We start from the raw sequence: 21181 nt of genomic DNA, 5'->3' as shown, positions 1-21181 counted from the left end.
CCGATCCCAACATGAGAAACATCCCACTCTACAATATGCAATATATGTACTGAAACTGACAGACCAGCATACGAACAGATTCAAAGAGGCCATGGATTGCATACAATTTGGATCCACTTCTAATCCACCGTGATTGGCCTGATGCTACAGTAGTTGATAACTGCCATCAGCTCAAAAGGCCTATGTAGCACACTGGTTTTGAGACATTTCTTATCGCTTTCTATGCTATCTATATATTCAAGCACTCGAGGGCACCCTCTCAGCGGAAGTTATTTGAATTCTATTCTATACTCGAATCATTGTTAGAAAAAAGATGTCAAGAAAGATATCAAGAAAGATATCAAAAATACGTCAAAATATTAGAAAATAATGTCCGCCAAATCACAGTCTAGCTGTAAGATAAAACTCCACTGAGAAGTAGATACCAGAGCACCCTTTCAAGAAAAGAGTCCCCTGAACAAAGCAATTGTCTTCAACATGCAAGACCTCTAGGGCTAAAAGGCCGGCAGAATATAGGGCACGGGCCTTTTGAGCCGATGGCGGTTGTAGACTGCCGTACGACCCGAAGCACAACCGCAACCATTTCCACAATTGATTCAGAAAACCCCCAACCCCATCAGCAAAGCGAAGGCAAATACAGCCGGTAATATTTACGCCTTGGCAAAAATTTAACATTTGCACACGGCATTCCACCAAGCTGAAACGCTCGGGGTACAATCACGGAGCCATTTGGATCCCAATCCCATATACTTGGACATCATCCGTGCACCAAGTGCAATACTAGCACAGCCGCGGACAAACATGGGGTCCTCGGACGCACTTCCGACATTGGAGTCGCTGCATTTCCCGTCGGCGCAGATGTCCATCTCCCAGACACTCTCGTCACTGCGTCGATCGGCGCTGTCCGTTTCAAATAGACTTCAGTCTATTGAAGACGATGGCGCTTTTGTACATGAAGTTGCCGAGCATTATGGTCTTCCCCTTGTTGCCAATGAACGCTGTGGAAGCTGGTATATTCCGCCCGACTCAAAGGTTGGCAGTGCCTACTTTAAAAGCACTGATGGACACACTGGGGAGTGGGATTTTAGCTTGCGTAGGCTGAATCTACAGCTACTGCCTCTTGCTAGAGATCATGGGGGGTTAGTATTTGTCCTATGCCTTTTGATATGGAGAGTTTGTATGCTGTTCATGGCGCCATCCATGGTTTATATCAATGCTATGAACTATACCCACACCAAACCCTACACAAGACCCGTCTAAGATCAACGAGCTGACGAAATCGCACAACCACACAGCTGTGTAATAGTCGACTCAACCCGCCGAGGAAAACGTAAGTACTACATCCCTACATTCATCCCACCCGATCCCTGCACTGCACTGCAAACCTCGGAGCAAAAGTAAAAGAAACCACCTACCAAAAACGACTCCCTTTGCCCCCACCTATGCTCACCATGCAGTGCATATACATACATCATGCAAGGCCCAATTATGATTCTAATGCCGATGATTCGATCCAGTAATGCCCGATGCTCTATCGAAAACAATCCCAATCTGGAGCGCCGTCCTGAACCGGGCCCTGTTCCCGTCCGAGACTGCGTACCATGCCGTGTCACTGCCGCCAAATTATCTGGGTGCCTCGGAAGAAGCGCAGATCGAGGGTCGGATTGGGGGGTTTGTGGATTCTTTGAAGGTATGTACTGTACTGTACTTGTATGTACATGTAAAATTGCCAAATTTCAATGACAAGATTGAGATTAAAACTACTGAGACTGACCAATTCCAGTCCCTGAAACTCGACCTTGATGCTCTCCGCACCCAACTCACTAAACCAATTCGCATTGCATGGGCTAATAGATCCTACTATCACCCCTCGGACCTCACCAAATGTGATGACTACAATCTCCTTGTACTATGTTCGGCCTCGAGACGTGTACACGGTGCCGAGATGTCCGAAGGCGGATATATCCAAGGAGCTGGCGATGACAGTGAGGGTTGGGCACATGGATTGACGCCGCCGGTTTTCTGGGCAAATCATGATTTGTTGAAGGCCACCTCTGAGGAGGATTTGCCTGAGTTAATCGGACGTTTGATTGGGGAATTCAAGGTTGGGAATGGTAGTGCTGATGTTACTGTCATTAAGCCTACGGCGAATTTGTTTATTGGGGAGGTTGGGGCTGCGAATGGAAACTTCGATCTTATTATTGATTGTAATGGAGATCCTGCTTTGGATGTGGAAGGGAACGGAAAGAGGCTCAATCTTGGATGTGCGTCTGGGAAGTTGGGGAGTCGCGATCTACGCAGGTCTTTGGAGAAAGTGCGTGAGTTTGTTGGGGCGAAACTTGGAGTCGAAGCATCGCTTTCGTTGTTGGTTGTCTGTGAGACTGGGAAGGATCTTTCGGCGGGGACACTGCTGGCGATTATTTGCCTGTTCTTCAACGATGATGGTATGTATGCAATGGGCCGGGTGATATCCCGGCGTTTCAATTCAGGCGCTAGATGGAAGGGGAATAAACAGCTAACTACATTTCTTCATAGGTGGCTTTGATGCCTCGATGAGCAAGCGCGCGATAGGCAAGCAGTTCATCCGACAGCGTTTCGCTTGGCTCGTGTCGTCGAAACACGACGTGAATCCGTCTCGAGCCACGCTTCAGTCTGTGAATGCATTTCTGATGTCTTGATGCAGCCACCGGACTATTGAACAGGAAACCATGGGACTTTCCATGGCGCCGATTGGTCCTGTCCGGTCGGCAGGGGCGCTTGGGTTGTCAATGGGCGTACTTCGGAGCTTGCTCATTCATTGTCAACAGCCTCCACGATAGCACCTGCACTGCCCTGGTCCAGGGCATCCAGTGTGAACATGTCGGCTTCGCTGATATCAAAGTCGAATACATTCGCGTTGGCTACAATTCGCTCCGGATTGTCGGTCTTGGGCAGGGGAACCCATCCTTTCTGCAGCGCATAGCGGATCAAAATTTGCTGAGTTGGCCGGTTGTATGTCTTTGCGATATCCACGAGGGTGGGGTCGTTTGCCTTGTAGTTTCGCACAATGGGCGAGTATGCCTCGATAATAATCCCATTCTTGTGGCAGTAATCAACAATGGTACGCTGCTGGGACCACGGGTGGAGCTGCACAAGTGCCAAAATTAGCAACAGCTATAAAAAGCTCTAGACAGCTGTCGAATGTACGCACCTCAATCTGATTCACATGTGGCGGCCAAACCTGTGCATATGACCGCATTTCTTCAATGTGTCCAACACCAAAGTTGCTCACACCAATGCTCTTGGTCTTGCCCTCTTGCAACAGCTTCTCAAGTGCTTGCCACAACAACTTGCGGCCAGCCGATCCCGAGCTCGAAGAGTGGATCAAGAACAGATCAACATATCCATCTGCGCCGCTAATTTTGTGCACAGAAGCAAGCAGCTTATCGTAGGTAGCTTCAACCGAGGCCGCGGGGCTGAGAATCTTGGTGGTGAGGAAAACCTCTTCCCGGGGCACGCCGGAAATGCGCAACGCCTCTCCAACTTCAGCCTCGTTAGCGTAGAATTGCGCTGTGTCAATGTGTCGGTATCCGGCTTCCAATGCCTTCAGACACGAATTCACGCAAACGTCGGTTGGCGAGCGGTAGACGCCGAAGCCGAGGCGGGGAATGCGCACATTGGTATTGGGGAGGCGGAGCGTATCGGTGATCTTGAAGGAGGCCGACATGTTTCAGGTGAGTTGCGAAAGAGAAGAGAGAGAAGAGAGCTGAGAAGAGAAGGGAATCTTCATCGCCCCGCTTTGCGAAATGAGGTCATCTGGGATGACTAAAGATCTCTGAACATCGCGTCGACTTTTTTGAACTATTGCGCCATTTTAGGGCTTTGCTCTGGGACTTCTTCTAGTGGGAGTTGGACTTTTGCTCAGTGGAGTTTTCTAGTCCTTTCTGTTGGATTTGTCTTCTATGTCGGCTTTGAGTCACTCCCGTGGTCGCCTGATCTTTATACATTTTAGCGCTCCCTCGTTACGAGCCCACCTTCACTAGACACTACCGAACTTCATAGATACTATGCTTCAATGCCACGATACTATACATTTCTCTTGAGCTGAAGTCCAGAGTTCCCAGGAAACAACCAGTAGGAATAAATCAAAAGACTCTTCCGGCGCCAATATCCCTTTTCCATGGATGCCACGGAGGACGTGTGGGTTGATAGAGAAGAACCTTGGTAGGCAAATCGAACCATACCCACACTACGGTAGAACTATACAGTATTTGTATACTGCGTTTAGTTTAGGTGTCAGGCTAATTACCGTGCAGATATGAACATCTCGACCCTTCTTCGTGCCCAACCAAGCCTGAGCGACCTTGGAGTAGACCCCATGTGCTATACTTTCTCAATAGAGACAATTCTTAACCTTCAGTTATCTGGAATCTTGCAATGACCAAGAGCAGTCTGTTGATAGGCCCGTTCCCTGCAATCCCTTCGTACTGCATACCACTCCGATGTATCCATAATTTATAGACCCTTGGCCATGCTTTTCGGAATCCCTAGGTCCAAGCCCTATTGTGAACCTCCTTACTTGACTGATGAGATCATATCTCGTGAGATCTCAAGCCTGTGCTTAGCCCTGGGGTTTAGTGGCTGTCGCAGACCATCCCCCTGTACGGAGATACCCGATCCCATAGGTTCTTTGTCGACTCCCTCGGCTTTTCAGATCACAACAAAAAGGAGAGAAAAGGAGAGGCAAATAGATAAGTAGGGGAATAATTATAGACGTCTATACTTAGCAGCCACAGAAAAGTGGGTCGCAAGGGGGGTGCATCTTCAAATATTCCAATCTTGTCAAGTCCAACATTTCCCTGGAGTTCAAGTTCATCTTCAACTTCCACTCCAACTTAACTCGAGTTTAAAAGATCCAAAAGCGTTGCTAGGGTGACTCTTCAGCTCCGAGCGGAAAACACGACCCCCACCCCGACATTTACCCCCCCTTTGTGCTCCATCTGATCTCCAGCCCGAATCGGAAAGCCTGATCGTCCTCTCAACCCTGATCGCTGTCACCTACCAAAACCCCCCACTGATTGCCATTCGGCCCTGAATGTCTCGTGAAAGATGTTGACGGTCGAGAAGCAGTGGATTAATGTGCAGCAGAAGACCTTCACCAAATGGTAATAACCTGGGAACCCCTCATGTCCCTGTCATGCAAGGCTGACCCGGATTAGGCTGAATGATAAGCTGAAGGCACGACTCCTGGCTATTGATGACTTGGTCACTGACCTTTCCGATGGTGTATGTGCTTCGAGTCCCTCCCCTCCCCCCCCTTCTCGAATCCAAGTCACTGATCGCATAACTTCTAGGTCATTCTCATTCACCTCCTCGAGATCCTCGGAGGGGAGTCATTAGGTCGCTATGCATCCAAACCCAAATTGCGCGTACAACGATTCGAAAATGTGAACAAGAGTCTGGATTTTATCAAGGGCAGGAGGATTCAGATGACGAACATCGGAGCGGAGGATATTGTGGATGGGAACCAGAAGATCATTCTGGGTTTGATCTGGACCCTCATTTTGCGATTCACCATCAGTGATATCAACGAAGAGGGCATGACCGCCAAGGAGGGTTTGCTGCTATGGTGTCAACGAAAAACGGCTTGCTACGACGATGTGGAGGTTCGAGACTTCTCATCCAGCTGGAACAACGGCTTGGCTTTCTGCGCACTCCTCGATATCCACCGACCGGACCTGATCGACTACGACTCGTTAGACAAGAGCGACCACCGTGGGAATATGAAGCTGGCCTTCGAGATCGCATCCAACGAAATCGGTATTCCGGACCTGCTCGATGTGGACGATGTGTGCGACGTGCCCCGACCCGATGAACGCTCCCTCATGACCTACATCGCCTACTGGTTCCACGCCTTTTCGCAGCTGGAGAGAGTCGAGAACGCTGGGCGACGAGTGGAGAAGTTTGTCAACAATATGCACGGTGCATGGGACATGCAGAACTCGTATGAGCGCCGCGTGAAGGAATTATTGCGATTGATCCGTGGCCAGCGTGAGCACTGGAAGACTGCCTCCTTTGAGGGGACATACAAAGATGCCAAGGAACAGGCACACCAATTCTCGTTGTACAAGAGGAGCGAGAAGCGACAATGGGTCGCCGAAAAATCCGACCTGGCAGCCTTGCTGGGCAACATCAAAACCAAACTAGGCACATATCGATTGCGCCCTTATGACCCACCTCAAGAGTTGAGTCCAGAAAACTGCGACAGGGAGTGGGAGATTCTTACTCGCGACGAGCATGAACGTAGCCAACTTATCAACGAGACAATTCGTGATATCAAGAATAAGCTTCGCCGCTCTTTCGCCGACAAAGCAAATGACTTTGCATTGACTTTGAAGACCCTGTCACTGGCTATTTCTGGACTCGATGGTGACGTTGAAGACCAGCTAGATCATGTCAAGAGGTTAAACGACAACCTGCCACCCCTTGACGCCTTCCTTGACACCATCGCAGAGCTGGATCAACAGTGCGCCGAGGCCAACATTGAAGAAAACGATTTCACTACATACACTCTGGATGAGCTGGCATATGAGCTCAGCCTGGTCAGGTCCAGCATTTCAAAGAAGCTGGCTTTCCTAGACAACCAGATGGTCGCCCGTAACATGACCAATTTGACACCCATTCAGCTGGAAGAGTTCGAGTCCGTATTCCGTCATTTCGACCGCGATTCCTCCAACACGCTCCAGGAACTCGAATTTTCTGCAGCATTGGCCAGTCTGGGTCTGGTTTACGACGAAGAAGAGATGCACCAGGTCTACGTTGAGGTCTGTGGGGCCAATCGCCTCTCACAAAATGCCGGAGTGAGCTTCGAACAGTTCATTCGCTTCATGGTCAGCGTGACAGAGGATCAGAACACTGCCGAGCAGGTCTTCCAGAGTTTCAGGGAAGTAGCCGATGGCAAGGTACGTAACTATCCAGAAATGCTCTATTTTGTTACTAACAGTCATTTTAGCCTTATGTTACTGAACTCGATCTCCGCCACTCACTCATCCCAGATGAGGTTATTGAGCATTTGGTCAAGACAATGCCAACGCATGATGGACCTGATCTCCTCGAAGACAGGGAGTTGGCCAAGTACGACTACATTAGTTTCATGGAGAAGATGAGAGAAGTAGGAAAAAGAATGGGAGCGAACAGTAACGATTTTGTCATGGTTCTTCGCACAGCATTGCCGGTGATTCTGGGGGTCATTCTAGGGGAATTGCACTGACTCGGTGTTGCTGTGTTTCTGGTGTTTCAGGGAGGATTCCTGCGTGTCTTCGATCCGGCTTCCTCTTGTTTTTTTTTTGTGTCATGCATCCTGGGGTTAGGTGATTGTTCTTGCATATTCCGCTCGTGTATGCTTTTCTGTAATGCTCAGGATACCATATGATGATTTTGACATGTCAAGTTTATTTCCAGTAGAACAGACCTGTTCCAGTTGCCCGTAGAAGTTAAGTGACAGCAGAAGACCGGTCAATCTTGGGCTCATCGTGTGCGAACTTTGATCTCCAAGCAGCCATGGTCCCGTGAGTATATTATTGTCATTCAAAATTAGCCCCATTCTGCCCATTGTCCAGTTGTGTCTCTTTCAAGATCTACAAGGTCCCCCGTCGCCGTAAGTAAATTGCATGTCACGTGCCTGGCGTCCCCAGATCGGATCATCGGTGCTAATGAGAGTGATCTCTCTATCCGCCACATCTCCTTTCAATTCTTAACCTACGCGACCAGGACTGAATTGTTTTACTTCTTCCGGTCTAATATCATTTGTTAACTGATCTATTGCGCTTCCTGCAAAATATCTCAAGATGGACCGCAGCCTCGACGAGATCATCGCTGAAGATACGGTAAGGCAGCAGCAGTGCATCAACCAGGCATTGTCTCCGAATCTATGCTAATAGCCATTATTGCAGCGCAACACTGGTCGCCCCTCTGGTGGCCGCCGTAACAACAACCCGGGCCGTCGCCGTGACCGTGATGGCGTTAGAAAGGTACTTGACCTGACATTGCGGCTCTGCCCCGACGACAACCATACTGACTTAATTGATATCTAGGTCCGCCCTCCTCTTCCTCCTGCGAATTCTCCTCTTGCCCCGTGAAACCGTGGCCAGTCCTGGATTGTCAGAGACTTGTTCGCGAACACTCGACGGCAAAAAACATGAAATTGAACTTGCACGGTACCTCTTCTGACTTGGAGCTAACATTCCGTCTTTCGAATAACAACAGCCATACACACAAGACCGCGTTGACTTGAACCTGTGATTATACCTCCCTGGATGGTGAGATGCAACAAATACTGACGCGTCTGTATCTAGCGACTGGGTTCATGACAAGTTTGACGATGACCGCTGTATGTTATTTGTTCTCCATGTCATGGGACATTATCTAACACCTTTTCTAGCCCGCCCTTCCCATGTCTCCCGAAGAGGCCGTGATGGACCCGGCTCTGACCGGTACGGAAACTTTTCAACGAAAGTTGCTTGACTATACTGATTCAATGAGTAGCACATCCGCATTGACCAAAGTTCGGGTGGAAAATCTCCACTACGACATCACACAGGCCGATCTTGAGGTCAGTCTTTGCCGTTATCTGTCCCGCAATTAAGACATTTCTGACAAGTGACTCGCATAGGATCTCTTTGGCCGCATTGGACCTGTTTCCGACCTCTCTCTTTCATACGACCGCGCTGGACGCTCTGAGGGCGTCGCTCACATCACATACGCCCGTCTGAAGGACGCACACACTTCAATCCAAGAGTTTGATGGTGCTAATGCCAAGGGTCAACCCATTCGCCTTTCTCTCATTCCCGGCCGCCGGGAGCGCAACCCATTCGACAGTGTGCAGCACCCCAAGTCCAGCCTCATCGACCGCGTGGAGCGTCCCCGTGATGGCCGCAGCTTGAGCCCCCGATCCGACGACGAGGGTGGTCGCCGCCGTCGTGGTGGTGGCCGTCAACGCAGCGACGTTACCAAGCCTGCCCCCGAACACATTGATCGCTACGTCCCCGGTGAGCGCTCTGAGCGATCTGGACGCTCTGGACGCTCTCCTCGCCGTAACGGAGGAGGCAGACGCAATGGACGTGAGCCCCGCGCTCAACCCGCTGATGGATCCCATCGCTCGAACGCTCGCCCTCGCAAGACACAGGAAGAACTTGACCAAGAGATGGAGGATTACTGGGGTACTGCCGGTGGCGGCGACCAAGAGGCTGCCCCTGTTCAGGATTCTGCCCCTCAGCAGGCTGCTCCGGCTACCAGTGCACCTATCACTGACGCCGATATCGACATGATTGAGTAAATGTGATCATTTCAACTTACCATACCATGTGGCTCTTGTCTACCGACTCATTCCTCTCAGCTCTTATCACCAACATGCCATATTTTCTGAAGATATTCGAGCCGACTTGACGTCGTTTCCACTCTTCCTTCCGCCGTCAATGTTCGTACGGATCCCGTCTAGAATTCTGTACTTTACTCAACCACGAAATTGTAATTTGGGCTCCTTCGCGCATCCGGCTCCATCCAGTGTCTGTTCTTTTTCTTTTTCTTGCTTGTTCCTTTCTATCCCATGCGCGGGCGAAATGGGAGGACTCAAATACTTTATGGCTATCTCTCCGTTGGAGACCAGAATGCACATTGCTATCTTTCTCTCGGTACCAGACATGCAACCTGCATTTAGCTACATTTGTACATTTCCACGTGTACCTCGAAACATGGATTTAGTTTGCATAGAGTGTGAAGACTGGGGAAATTGATCGGTACATATCGATAAAAGCAAAGTAGACTAAAGCCGCCGCCAATTATGAATAAAGAAGCCACAAATGGCTAGGGAAGACATGTGCTGCCATGATTTCTGTACACTGTAACAAAGAAGATGGGAACTTCTCGCATCACCTCCACAAGCCATAAGGCTCGCGGCATGCTTTCCAAAGCTTGACGGTACCATCTTCGCTACCAGTTCCGTAGAGCTTTCCATCAGGGGAAAAGCTAACTGACCAAATAGGACCGTGGTGACCCTTTTGAACCTCTGCAAAAGTAACCAAGATTAATACAAATCCGAATTCTCAAGGGGGAGGGGAAATGCATACCAAGCTCCTCATCCGTGTTCAAATCATAAACCCGAGCCCAGGTATCATTCGCACTACCAGTAACAAGTCGTCCAGACTCACTGTTAACAGCAGCACTAGCAACATCATACCCGAAATCCACTTTTTTAAGCAACCGTCCGGGTTGCACCCCATCAAACAAATAAACACTCTTCCCAGCAGCGACAGTCAAAATCCCCGAATCATTAGGCCGCGTCGCAAGACTATTCAACTCGCAGGTCCCAATCGGCCCATCAACCGCATACTCAATGACAGGATGACGGGATCGCAAATCCCACCAGCGGATCTTGCGATCTTCCGCGGCTGTGGTGACGACGTTGTAGTCCTGGTTCCAGACGATGGACTTGATCGTGCCGCCGTGCACGCCTGCGCCGATTTCGTAGCTTGCTACGCCTCCGCTCTCGGTTGGGTTAGAGCCTGAGCCTGCGGATGGGAGGGGCGGCGTTGAGGCGTTGCTGCGTGTGCCGCTGCCGCCGCCGCGTGTTAGATCGAAGATGCGGAGCTTTTTCTCTGCGCCGCCTGTTGCAAGGACTTGTGGGTTGGCTTGAATGGGGAATGCTACTGCTCGCACGATGTGTGCGTGTTGCAGTGTGTGCAGGCATTCGCCTGTGTAGGTGTCCCATACCTTGCTGGTTTGGGGGGTGGGTGAGTTAGTATATGGTGATGTTATGCTTTGAGGGGAGTTTTGGAGTGGCTTACGCTGAGAAATCGGCTGCTGCTGTGGCGGAGATGGCTGCGTCGGCTGAGAGCCTGGCTTGCCATACTGCGCCTTTGTGGCCGAGAAAAGTTCCAATCCTGGGTTTTGATTAGTGGGGCTTGGGATGTTAGAGGGATCATATAGCGTTAGCGTACCAGTCGCCGGTGATACCATCCCGGAGCATGGGGTTATTATCTGATATAGGTTAGTTATGGTGGCAGTTGGTGGCATTTGGACATGTTCCATACCTTTGCATGAGGAGATAAAATAGTACTGTTCATCTTCGACAGTTGAAGAAAAGCTCAAATGCGTCACTGGACGAGAGTGTCCGTGGCAAGTCAGAGGGACTACTTTGGGAATGTCTGTGGCAGACAATCAGTACACATATGAGGTGGTCAATGCTGATATTATCAACGGGCATCACTCACCGGAAGTCATCTCGTTGGTGTGGAGACAGATCTCCGTAGGTTTCAGTTGGGTTTGATGCTAGGTATTAGAGGGCCAATCGCAGATCCGATTCACGATACGCGTGAGCTTCGAAATCCGAGTGACTGAAGTCAAGTACAAGTCCAGGAAGAAGACCAGAGGTTGGATATGTCTTAAGGAAAGTACATAAGAGATTCGTCACGTTCGTCAAGTCATCAGACGTGGGATCAAATTGCCAAAAGGATCGAAGAAGGGTGAGAGGAGCGATATATGAGGCTTCCAGACACCTCAAAAGGAGAGCAGGCCCTGGGAAATAGCACAAACAGCTTGGTAGATGTAGATGGGATATCGAATTTCAATTTCCAACAATAACGGGCGATCCCCATTAGGTAAGGCGCTAGTCCCAGTCGGGTATAATTGAAGTAACACGTGAGGTGTATAGTTGGACGACTCGACTTGATCTCGGAGCGTCCAAGGGAAATGCTACGGGCTGAGACGTACATGCGATCTGGATTGGTGATGAATTGCAAGCCATCGCTGCATCACTTGCATTGGGCAGAACCATGGGTAAGGAGCCAGACCGACTGTTCTGGCGTAGTGGATTCGAGTAGATGGGCCCTGGATTAGGCCACTGGACGAATCTCAAGCTAGTTTCGAGCCAAGTGACTCACTACTGTATGAACCAGCCTACATAGACAAAGGGATCCATCCAAACACGCTATTAATAATCTCCATGCTAACTTCCAAGGTTGATAAGCTCGGCGTTCTAGCAGGTTCGGTTCCAACGCCGTTACCGCCCACGTGATATGATGCTTTGGCGGGGATCGCCCCAGAACGACTAAAGGACAACATCGGGGAGCTTAGTTGACTGCTGATTCTGTGATATTCCCACCTAATTTCGACTGGAATTTCTCCTTCTTTCCCCATCTCCTCTCCCCAAGTTACATGTATGCCTGACTTCAAGCTCTCAGCAACCCTTGAGGGCCACGGCGATGATGTAAGGCTCCTGATCCCGGCATCTCCATACGACATTGGTCGCGCATCCAATTCACGCAGAGTTCTCACATTCATTTGATTTCAATATAGGTTCGCGCCGTGGTCTTCCCAAACCCCAATGTCGTTCTTTCCGCTTCTCGAGATGCCACAGTTCGGCTCTGGAAGCTCGTCGCGACTCCTCCCCCCGTTTACGACTACTCGATCGCTGCACATGGGACAGCCTTTATCAACAGCTTAGCCTATGTCCCTCCAACCTCTCAATATCCCGAAGGCCTTGTCCTGTCTGCTGGACAAGATTCAATAATTGAAGCCAGACAGCCGAGCAAGAGCGCGGCGGACGATGCGGACGCTATGTTGCTAGGCCACGGCCATAATGTTTGTGCATTGGATATTTCCCCAGACGGTAGCTGGGTTGTCAGTGGTAGCTGGGACTCAACTGCTCGTCTCTGGAAGGTTGGCAAGTGGGAATGTGAAGCTGTGCTGGAAGGACATGAGGCAAGTGTCTGGGCTGTGCTGGCCTACGACGACAACACCATCATAACAGGTATGGACTTATCACCGAATAACCTGATGCAAGACTTAAAACTGATATTGTATAGGTTGCGCCGACAAAATGATCCGGATATTCAATACATCAGGAGCTCTCCTCGGGAGCGTGCAGAACTCCAACGACGTTGTTCGCGCCTTGTGCAAGATTCCTGCATCGAACCCCACAGGTGCCCAGTTTGCATCAGCCAGCAACGATGGTATAATTCGTCTTTACACACTGCAAGGTCAACTCGTCGCATCTCTTCACGGTCATGAGAGTTTCATTTATTCGCTTGCTGCGCTCCCATCTGGTGAGCTGGTGAGCTCAAGTGAAGACCGTACCGTGAAGATCTGGCGTGGCACTCAGTGCGTGCAAACCATTACTCATCCTGCGATCTCGGTGTGGAGTGTCGCAGCTTGTAATGACACAGGCGATATTGTCACCGGTGCCAGTGACCGTATTGCCCGTGTTTTCAGCCGAAGCCCAGACCGCCACGCAGCCCCAGATGCCTTGAATCTCTTTGACCAGGCTGTTAAAGAGTCTTCTATTCCGGCGCAGCAGGTTGGCCAGATCAATAAGGAAGAACTACCTGGTCCAGAGTTCCTGAAAGAAAAGTCTGGCACTAAGGAAGGTCAGGTTCAGATGATTCGAGAGAATGATGGCAGTGTTACGGCCCATACCTGGTCATCCGCGTCACAAGAGTGGATCGCTGTTGGTACGGTGGTGGACTCAGCTGGAAGCAGTGGCCGGAAGACCGAATACCATGGACAGGATTATGACTACGTCTTTGATGTTGATATCGAAGATGGAAAGCCGCCACTAAAGCTACCTTACAACGCCTCACAGAACCCATACGAAGCTGCCACCAAGTTTATCGGAGACAACGAGCTTCCTATGACGTATCTCGACCAGGTTGCAAGTTTCATCACTCAGAATACCCAAGGCGCCACAATTGGACAGTCATCCCAAGAGCCAGAGGGTTCTGACCCCTGGGGGTCAGACCGACGATACCGTCCTGGTGACGCATCAGCTGCTGAAGAGTCCCAACCTCCTGCTCCGGAGCCGCGGCCTGCGGTGCTTCCTCAGAAAACCTACCTCTCAATCCGCTCGGCAAACCTCAAAGTAATTACGAAGAAGTTGCAGGAGTTGAACGATAGACTTGTTTCAGATGGATCAAAGGACACGGCCTTGAGCCCTTCAGAGGTGGAAACCATTGTTGCCATGTGTGGCCAAATGGAATCCTCTCAGCAGCTCAAGGACTCACCTGAGGTCAAATCTGGAATACCATTGATTCTCAAGATTGTCACTTCCTGGCCTGCCGAGAACCGACTCCCTGGTCTTGATATTCTCCGTCTCCTAGCAGCCGCTTCGCCCCTCACAGCAGCGGCAGAGTACGCAGACGAGAATGTTGTGTCAGGGGTCATCTCTAGCGGTGTATTTGAATCTCCTCTCAATGTCAACAACGCTATGCTTGCCATGCGTACCTTCGCAAACCTGTTTGAGACCCCTGCTGGCCGCGAACTGGCCATGAGCTCGTTTGACCAGATCCTGGCTGGAGTCCAGTCTGCCCTGGCTAACAGCGGAGCCTCACCAAACCGGAATCTTATCATCGCTATCACGACGCTGTACATTAATTTTGCAGTCTACCTTGTCTCCGAGGACAGGAACCAGACCCCAGAATCGGCTGAACGCGGTCTCGTCCTCCTCGAGGAATTGAATAAGATCTTTGCCGGAGAAAAGGATTCTGAAGCGGTCTACCGAGCACTCGTTTCGCTTGGTACACTCATCTTCTCTCTCGGAGAGGAGGTTAAGACTGCCGCCAAGGAAGTTTACGAGATCGAAGGTGTGCTTGCCAGACTCTCGGCATCAGGTCCGGGAAGGGAACCCCGTATCAAGGGTATCATTGGCGAGATTCGGGAGGCACTCTAAGAGCAGGATACTTTGCAAACATTCAGCATTCAACATTCAGCATTCAGCGTATGTGTGCATAGATAAGAGATTTATTACTTCCTAACGACGACAACGCAAATTCCCCAGGAAATCAATCATCATGTTTTATTCCATTCAGTTCTGTCTGTTTCACTCTCAGTAGCCCTTAAGCCTTCGAGTAGTCATAACCATCACAACACAATCACAACTTCCCCTCGGCATCAACTTGAACCTCCAAGACCTGCTCAACACCCTGATAAGCAGGCAAATCAAGTCCATACTTCTCCGCAATACCCTTAGTCAAAAACCTCCCCCCAATGAAATGCCGTCCCCGATAAAACTGCACACAAGGCTTCGGCGCTGTCAAACTAATGAGTGAACTAGGCATAAATTTCGCACCAGGTCCTTCCTTTGGTGGCCCGCTCTGAATATCCCATGAACTAGGCGCATCAACGCTCAGTACAGGCACATTTGCCGTTTCAATTTGCGAGACTATGTCACCAAAGGGATCGCGGAGTGGCCCTCCGAAGGAAAACCCAAAGATTGAGTCGACTAGGAAATTGGTTTGCTTCAGGGCTGCTGGGAAGTCGGTTATGAATTGCACAGACAGGTTGTCAAGTTGGATGCGAAGGCGCTAGGGTGGTTTTTGTTAATTTGGAGTGAGCTTTTAGGTTCGTGTGGGTTGGACATACTTGGTAGAGTTCGTTTTTGCCTTGTTTTGGGTAGTATACTGAGGGGTTGTAGCCAAAGTGTGCTAGGTGGCGTGCTGCTACGAGTCCATCTCCTCCTGCGGGGAGTATTAGATTGTGGATTATGGATTTGATATCAGACGTTAGGGTTGTGTAGCGCTTGTCTTACCATTGTTACCTGGGCCGCAGACGACCAGAATGTTTTTGCCTGCGCTAAGGGGGTGAACTTTCCATACTGTCACCTCGTAGATTAATACCTTGCCTGATGTGCTTGGAGCTTGGAACTTGGAGCTTACCAGCTTGCGCGACAGAGAGTCCTGCTAGTTCCATCAACTGATCTAGGGACCAGCCACCAACCTCCATCAGGTCCTTGTCCAAGGCGGCAGCATCTTTAGAGGAGATTGCCTGGTTTAAAATGCAATTGTGAGTGTTGATGTCTTAATTGCAGGTCTATCAAATGACTGCACCTTCAATGACATAGTTGCTGATTTACTGAAGCGTCGAATGGGAGTAGAAAGACGGGTACGCTTGAATGTGAAGTGGAACATACAATGATGGTAGTAAGGGAGTCAGTATTCAATTTAAGTGGAATAGAAAAGGAAAGAGAGAGCATGCATCACCTCCCAAGTAGATCTACAGGTCCTCACATTACATCACCACGCTAATCCCTGTTAGGTAGTCCGGAACAACAGTTCTGCCGGAACTTCCAGAACTTTTGCGGAGGACATCGCGACCAACAGACCAGTCTCGCGCCCTCACCAATTGCAAAACACACATCCAACATGGTTCTTCGGATCAGACTTGCCCGCTTTGGCAACAAGCACAACCCTTTCTACAACATTATCGTCGCACAAGCCCGGTACGTCCCCATATCTTCCTCTGTCAACGGCCGAGTCTCCCGATCCACGACGCCAGCACAAGACTGCAGCATGGTCGGATGGAATATCACCCCAACATACGACAAACACACTGTCAAGAATTGTAATTGACTCTTATTTGAATAGCTCCGCTCGTGGCGCGAAGCCCCTCGAAGTCATCGGCACCTACAACCCCATCCCGAAGCGTCCCGCCAACTTGTACAATGAGGATGCCAATCCTCGCCCATACAAGGAGGTAGCCCTCGATCGTTCACGCGCACAGTACTGGCTCGGAGTGGGTGCGCAGCCAAGCGACCCCGTGTGGAAGCTGTTAAGCATGGTAAGCCAAATTCCACTCTTTCAAGCGGTGATATGTATTCTAGAATGATGACAACACATGGATTGCGTTCTATTATTCTCTACATGTACCGGCCTACCCGATCATAGGGTCATTCTGAAGTGTTGGTGCTAACTGAATGTGTCTACAGGGCGGCCTCGTGGTTCCTAAACCTACGACCTTCCACAAGGCGTGATCATCGACTCTGTGTGGACTTTCAAGGCGGTGACTGTGTACCACAGTTATAACCCTGACTCTTACTCGTTGTTCGAGTCAAATCTAGCTTTCTCGCATTCTTAGGGCTTCGGCCGAGCGGGGCCGTTTGCCCTGAGGCAAACGTTCCGTGGGAGGACTCAGGGGACCGGTGGTGACCAGGCCGTCTGTATTATTTGTGTTGGCATTTTCGGCGTTTATTGAGCTGCCTGGGAACATCTCTGTATATTATGGCAGCCTAGCTGCGTTGGCTCTGGAACGGGCATGAATATCTACGACTTGAGTGTCCGGAATGTGGTAACATGCACGGGAGCGAACCCGTCCCTACCTCGGTATCTACAGTACTCATTAGATCAGGTGCATGAGCGAGGCAGGGCCGACCGAATCCCTATTTGGGAATCTCGTAGAGGCTGACTGGAGTAATAAGCCTCAAGTAACGCGTAGACCAAGGTTTAAAATGCGGTGTTCAAGCCATCAAGACACTCGCTCTGTTGACGCGCTTATGACCGCTCCAGGCACTAAGATCAGCCAAGCGATGTCTTCTCTCCACGGCCCAACCATACTCCCCAGCGCCCCCTCGATAAGGTCGAGTCATTTCCCCGTGGCAGCCAATCCCATGTGCAGCCAGGGTTCCCCCGTGGCAATTGGTTCATTGTGGAGGATCGTCGACTTTTGACTTTCTTTGGACCTGACTTGTAGATTCTGGTTTGCACGGGAAATGCAAGTTTATTGTCTGAATGCTTGCTATAGGCCTGTATATACAGTAGACTTTCATGGTAGGCTTCAGTGTAGGCTTCATTATAGGCTTTCCTCACAGGCTTCCCTCATGAGGATGTCAGATACAGAGAGGCTATGCCTGCTTTGTTCCCGGTAAATACCCCTGTACAGTATATCACGAATAGAGCCCCAACCGCTGAGCCACATGGAACATTCAAACATGCATCCAGAAAAGATGTTAAGGTCCACTATCAACATGAACGAACTTAACCCATGTTCCACTTAGGAAGCCAGTGAAGCCAGTGCAGCAAGTTAAGCACGGTTAGTAAGAAAGAATGCATTATGGACACGCACTTGGATCTCTGCATGCGGACAAGTTCTAGGGTCACTGTGTAAAACAGTGACCAAGTATTGTCATCTACTTTGAGGTACTTCCCCAAGTATGGGGAATTACCGGGTACCCCATGTACCCCCTGTGTTACATACCTGTTTTCCCGATGAGTCGCGTCGTGAGAGCAGATCCATGGATCTGGCACTTGTGGACTGCACTCGACCGTTCCGGACTCTTTTCTCCCCCCCCCCCTTCTCTTCTCCCCCCTGCCCTCTCCCCCCTCCCTCTTGCATTCTCCATCCATCTTTATTCTCTGTCGCCTGTCGCATTACAATTCTGGATCGGATTCTTCGATCCATCTGCATCTTTCCTAATCGCATTATCTTGCGCGACTCATCGCGACATTTCCGACTCGCGACGACTTCTCCCCCCTCCGACTTCCGATCCCTGATCTATCTCACCTGGGATCGCGACAAAGGCGAAAAAAAATTCAGCACTTTAATACTCGTGGAGGGATGAGCGGCAGCTCTAGCCAGTCCACTCGTACGAGTCCAGGCTCTTTTGGAACCACACAGCTGACAGAGTCCGTGTCGTCTGGTTCTTCGCCCCCCCAGCAGTCTCTCTCCTCGGCGCCCTCGACGGCTCAGCATGCGATGTCGACCGACGTGTATAGCCCGAATGCGTCGCAAGCGCCCTCTCTAAACAACTCTTTCTCCTACCCCTTCTCTCCGATCGGTACCTCGGCTTCGTTCGATAACAACATGCGCCTGGGTGATACCGACCGTAACCTTCAGGGCCTGAGCGGCCTGGGTCGCAGCGGAGGCGCGATTTTGATGCGCAAATTGCCCCGAAACACCAGTCGCGAAGCCTTGCGCAGCATGCTTTTGTTCGCCAAGGAACTAGTGGATGCCGACTTTGTGACTCTGGATCTCCCGGAGGACGACGGCTTCTTAACCGCGATCGCGCGGTTCCACACTTTGCCTGCCGCTGAGGAAGCCAGAGCCTTGCTCGATGGCAAACCCAACTCCAAGAACGACGCCAACATGATTGTCGAGATGTACCCGGGCGGTCCCATGGGATCCGCAATGTCAAACGCGCGTCGCAATACGATCGACCACACCGCGAGCCGTGCATTGCTGGGGGGTGTTCCTTCAAATGGACCCCTGGCGCGTCAGTCTTCGCGTTTCAACAACACCTTCCAGAGTTTGGAAAGGATTTCAGCCGCGAACCCGAACCAAGTCATCGGCGAGGGGCTTCCTCAGACCTCGGAATCGGGTTCGCGCATGCATAGCATCTTCTCTCCACATTCTCCGATCGGAAACGGCATCGATAACCTCCCACGTATAACTGGGAAGTCTATGATTGATGAGGATCCAGATGAGGAGACTGGTGAGCTGTTAAAGGATCCAGTGGGGTACGCGGAGAATGGACACTCCGTTGGTCCTCCCCGTCGTTCTACCAACCCTCAAATTCCGACCGGTCGCTTTTCCAACTTGTCTCTTTCAACCAACATGTCGTCTCCTCCTCTGCCGAATTACTCCGGGGGTGTGGGACAGCGAATGGGTAGTGGATCGTCAGCATCCGCCTACCCAAACCAAGGCCATGGTTTCCCATACAGCGCCCAGCACACACCACGACACAGCCTCCCTGCTGCCAACCCTAACGATCTCAACCCTCCCTGTAACACGCTGTACGTGGGCAATTTGCCCCCGGACACTTCGGAGGAAGAGCTCAAGGCGCTCTTTTCGAAGCAACGTGGATACAAGCGACTCTGTTTCAGAAACAAGCAGAATGGCCCCATGTGCTTTGTTGAATTTGACGAGGTCGCCATGGCCAGCAAGGCTCTTAATGAATTGTACGGTTACAAGCTGTCAAACAGCGTCAAGACTGGCATTCGTCTCAGTTTCTCCAAGAACCCATTGGGTGTGCGCTCTGGACAGCCGGGCAGCATGAGCTCTTCCAACTCAATCTCTGGACAGGGTGCATCTTCTGGGGGCAACAGCTTGGGCGGCATGCATAACAACATGTTTTCGGCTGTCAATGGGCCTCCCCCTGGCCTTGCAGCCCCTCCGGGCCTCGGTATGGGCTTGCCCACGCCCCCGCCTATGCGCAATGGAAACAACATGCACAATCCGAATCCACACGCTGGGTTGATGAACAACGGTTCATATAACCCCAACTCGGGTCTGGGAATCCGAAACGGTGGCAATTCCATGATGATGTCCCCACCACCTCCTGGGAGCGCTGGCGGTAACAACGGGCCGAATCTGAATGGATATAATTCCTTCTACCCCGATTACATGATGGGTCGTTGAGACCAAAGCATTATATTGAGATAATGTCCGGCATGTTTGAACGAATTGGGGTATCTGGCGCATTGGTGATTCCTTTCATTTCGTGAGCTAGATCAGCATTCGGCGGCTGCATAACTCTCGGGAGTATTGTTTCGGATTTGCTTTCTAATTTCTTCTTCTTCTCTTTTCTGATTTCCCCCCTTTTCTGACTTTTGCTCTTTTTATTGCATGGAAACCCGGGCGCTCTTACATTCCTTATTTGTCTTCATTTCATTGGGAGGATTGCATTTCAGGTCATTGCCACACTTGTATTCTTATTTGGTCGGTGCGAGGCGCTCGAGTAGCGCGTTTGTTTCTGCCCCTTTCGTTTCGTCCACACCATACCCTAGTTTTCTTGCTGAATTTGTCTTTCTCTCGCTCATCTTGGGATGGATCTCTCTGACCAAGATCTCTCCGAGCTGTTATCTATTTTATTTGACGTGATTCCCCCTGTTTTGTTTTCATCTATCTCTGGGTCTTTTCGATGCATCGTCTTGCGAGGATCGGAATGGATTTTGCTAATTTACCCTGCAATGCGCCTGTCTATTTTACCCCAAGTCTGAAAAAGAAGGGTCTTATGTGGCTTTCTTTAGCTTCTCTTTCTAATATCTCTCTACTCAATGGCATGAGCTATGGAAAGACGTGTCACCGGCTTAGCTGACTACATACTGTCCCCGGCGTTGATTTTGTTATTTCTGTGCGATTCTTTTGCTGGCGGTGGATGTCTTGCTTACGTTGATCTTGATCTTTATCTTTAAATGCATTTTTGACGGCTCTCGCACAGTCATTCGCTTTTTACCTATGCTAGGGATATACAGATATGGACTGCCGTCTTGTCTATGTTTTATTTCCTCGTCTTGCTTGGTGGTATGATACTGATACATTTGCTTTGATGTACTTCATACAATGAACTGATTCCACCGACAATAAACAAGAATCCAAATTAGAAATCTACTAGCATGAGTAGGAACCCGCACTCAGTACTGTTGATAGGATGTTGATAGGA

The 21181-nt window shown here is 50.3% G+C and overlaps 9 protein-coding genes across 9 annotated transcripts; 6 read left to right on the top strand and 3 right to left on the bottom strand.

Annotated features, from left to right (window-relative positions):
• Nucleotides 1-801: 801 nt before the first annotated feature.
• On the top strand, nucleotides 802-2678 carry N7511_000401 (initiator tRNA phosphoribosyl transferase family protein; the record flags this gene model as incomplete). The annotated part of the gene is made up of 5 exons (XM_057122826.1): nucleotides 802-1139; nucleotides 1296-1330; nucleotides 1518-1690; nucleotides 1784-2444; nucleotides 2536-2678. 5 exons carry the CDS (start codon nucleotides 802-804, stop codon nucleotides 2676-2678), a joined length of 1350 nt encoding a protein of 449 aa, XP_056988559.1.
• Nucleotides 2679-2790: 112 nt separating this feature from the next.
• On the bottom strand, nucleotides 2791-3706 carry N7511_000400 (aldo/keto reductase family protein; the record flags this gene model as incomplete). The annotated part of the gene is made up of 2 exons (XM_057122825.1): nucleotides 2791-3126; nucleotides 3191-3706. 2 exons carry the CDS (start codon nucleotides 3704-3706, stop codon nucleotides 2791-2793), a joined length of 852 nt encoding a protein of 283 aa, XP_056988558.1.
• A 1382-nt stretch (nucleotides 3707-5088) lies between these two features.
• N7511_000399 (alpha-actinin, sarcomeric (f-actin cross linking protein)) lies at nucleotides 5089-7249 on the top strand (the record flags this gene model as incomplete). Its single annotated transcript, XM_057122824.1, has 4 exons — nucleotides 5089-5144; nucleotides 5199-5265; nucleotides 5334-6941; nucleotides 6992-7249. 4 exons carry the CDS (start codon nucleotides 5089-5091, stop codon nucleotides 7247-7249), a joined length of 1989 nt encoding a protein of 662 aa, XP_056988557.1.
• Nucleotides 7250-7826: 577 nt separating this feature from the next.
• Nucleotides 7827-9313, top strand: N7511_000398 (putative RNA binding protein; the record flags this gene model as incomplete). The annotated part of the gene is made up of 7 exons (XM_057122823.1): nucleotides 7827-7865; nucleotides 7932-8009; nucleotides 8073-8113; nucleotides 8334-8368; nucleotides 8420-8471; nucleotides 8524-8590; nucleotides 8651-9313. The coding sequence occupies 7 exons, from the start codon at nucleotides 7827-7829 to the stop codon at nucleotides 9311-9313; spliced, it is 975 nt and encodes a 324-aa protein (XP_056988556.1).
• Nucleotides 9314-9905: 592 nt separating this feature from the next.
• Nucleotides 9906-11256, bottom strand: N7511_000397 (WD40 repeat domain-containing protein; the record flags this gene model as incomplete). The annotated part of the gene is made up of 6 exons (XM_057122822.1): nucleotides 9906-10042; nucleotides 10104-10750; nucleotides 10821-10916; nucleotides 10974-11013; nucleotides 11067-11180; nucleotides 11247-11256. 6 exons carry the CDS (start codon nucleotides 11254-11256, stop codon nucleotides 9906-9908), a joined length of 1044 nt encoding a protein of 347 aa, XP_056988555.1.
• A 937-nt stretch (nucleotides 11257-12193) lies between these two features.
• On the top strand, nucleotides 12194-14698 carry N7511_000396 (WD repeat PLAP family protein; the record flags this gene model as incomplete). The annotated part of the gene is made up of 3 exons (XM_057122821.1): nucleotides 12194-12241; nucleotides 12331-12784; nucleotides 12840-14698. 3 exons carry the CDS (start codon nucleotides 12194-12196, stop codon nucleotides 14696-14698), a joined length of 2361 nt encoding a protein of 786 aa, XP_056988554.1.
• Nucleotides 14699-14900: 202 nt separating this feature from the next.
• Nucleotides 14901-15935, bottom strand: N7511_000395 (NADHX epimerase; the record flags this gene model as incomplete). Its single annotated transcript, XM_057122820.1, has 5 exons — nucleotides 14901-15332; nucleotides 15391-15485; nucleotides 15557-15622; nucleotides 15684-15824; nucleotides 15881-15935. 5 exons carry the CDS (start codon nucleotides 15933-15935, stop codon nucleotides 14901-14903), a joined length of 789 nt encoding a protein of 262 aa, XP_056988553.1.
• Nucleotides 15936-16169: 234 nt separating this feature from the next.
• Nucleotides 16170-16777, top strand: N7511_000394 (mitochondrial 37S ribosomal protein bS16m; the record flags this gene model as incomplete). The annotated part of the gene is made up of 3 exons (XM_057122819.1): nucleotides 16170-16246; nucleotides 16392-16584; nucleotides 16733-16777. 3 exons carry the CDS (start codon nucleotides 16170-16172, stop codon nucleotides 16775-16777), a joined length of 315 nt encoding a protein of 104 aa, XP_056988552.1.
• A 1580-nt stretch (nucleotides 16778-18357) lies between these two features.
• Nucleotides 18358-20157, top strand: N7511_000393 (uncharacterized protein; the record flags this gene model as incomplete). The annotated part of the gene is made up of 1 exon (XM_057122818.1): nucleotides 18358-20157. The coding sequence occupies one exon, from the start codon at nucleotides 18358-18360 to the stop codon at nucleotides 20155-20157; it is 1800 nt and encodes a 599-aa protein (XP_056988551.1).
• Nucleotides 20158-21181: the final 1024 nt, after the last annotated feature.

This window comes from Penicillium nucicola, assembly GCF_028828085.1.
Source record: "Penicillium nucicola strain IBT 29836 chromosome Unknown utg000001l, whole genome shotgun sequence".
Classification (NCBI taxonomy): domain Eukaryota; kingdom Fungi; phylum Ascomycota; class Eurotiomycetes; order Eurotiales; family Aspergillaceae; genus Penicillium; species Penicillium nucicola.
The sequence above is the reverse complement of the archived record's forward strand: the minus strand, read 5'-3'. Positions and strand labels throughout refer to the sequence as shown.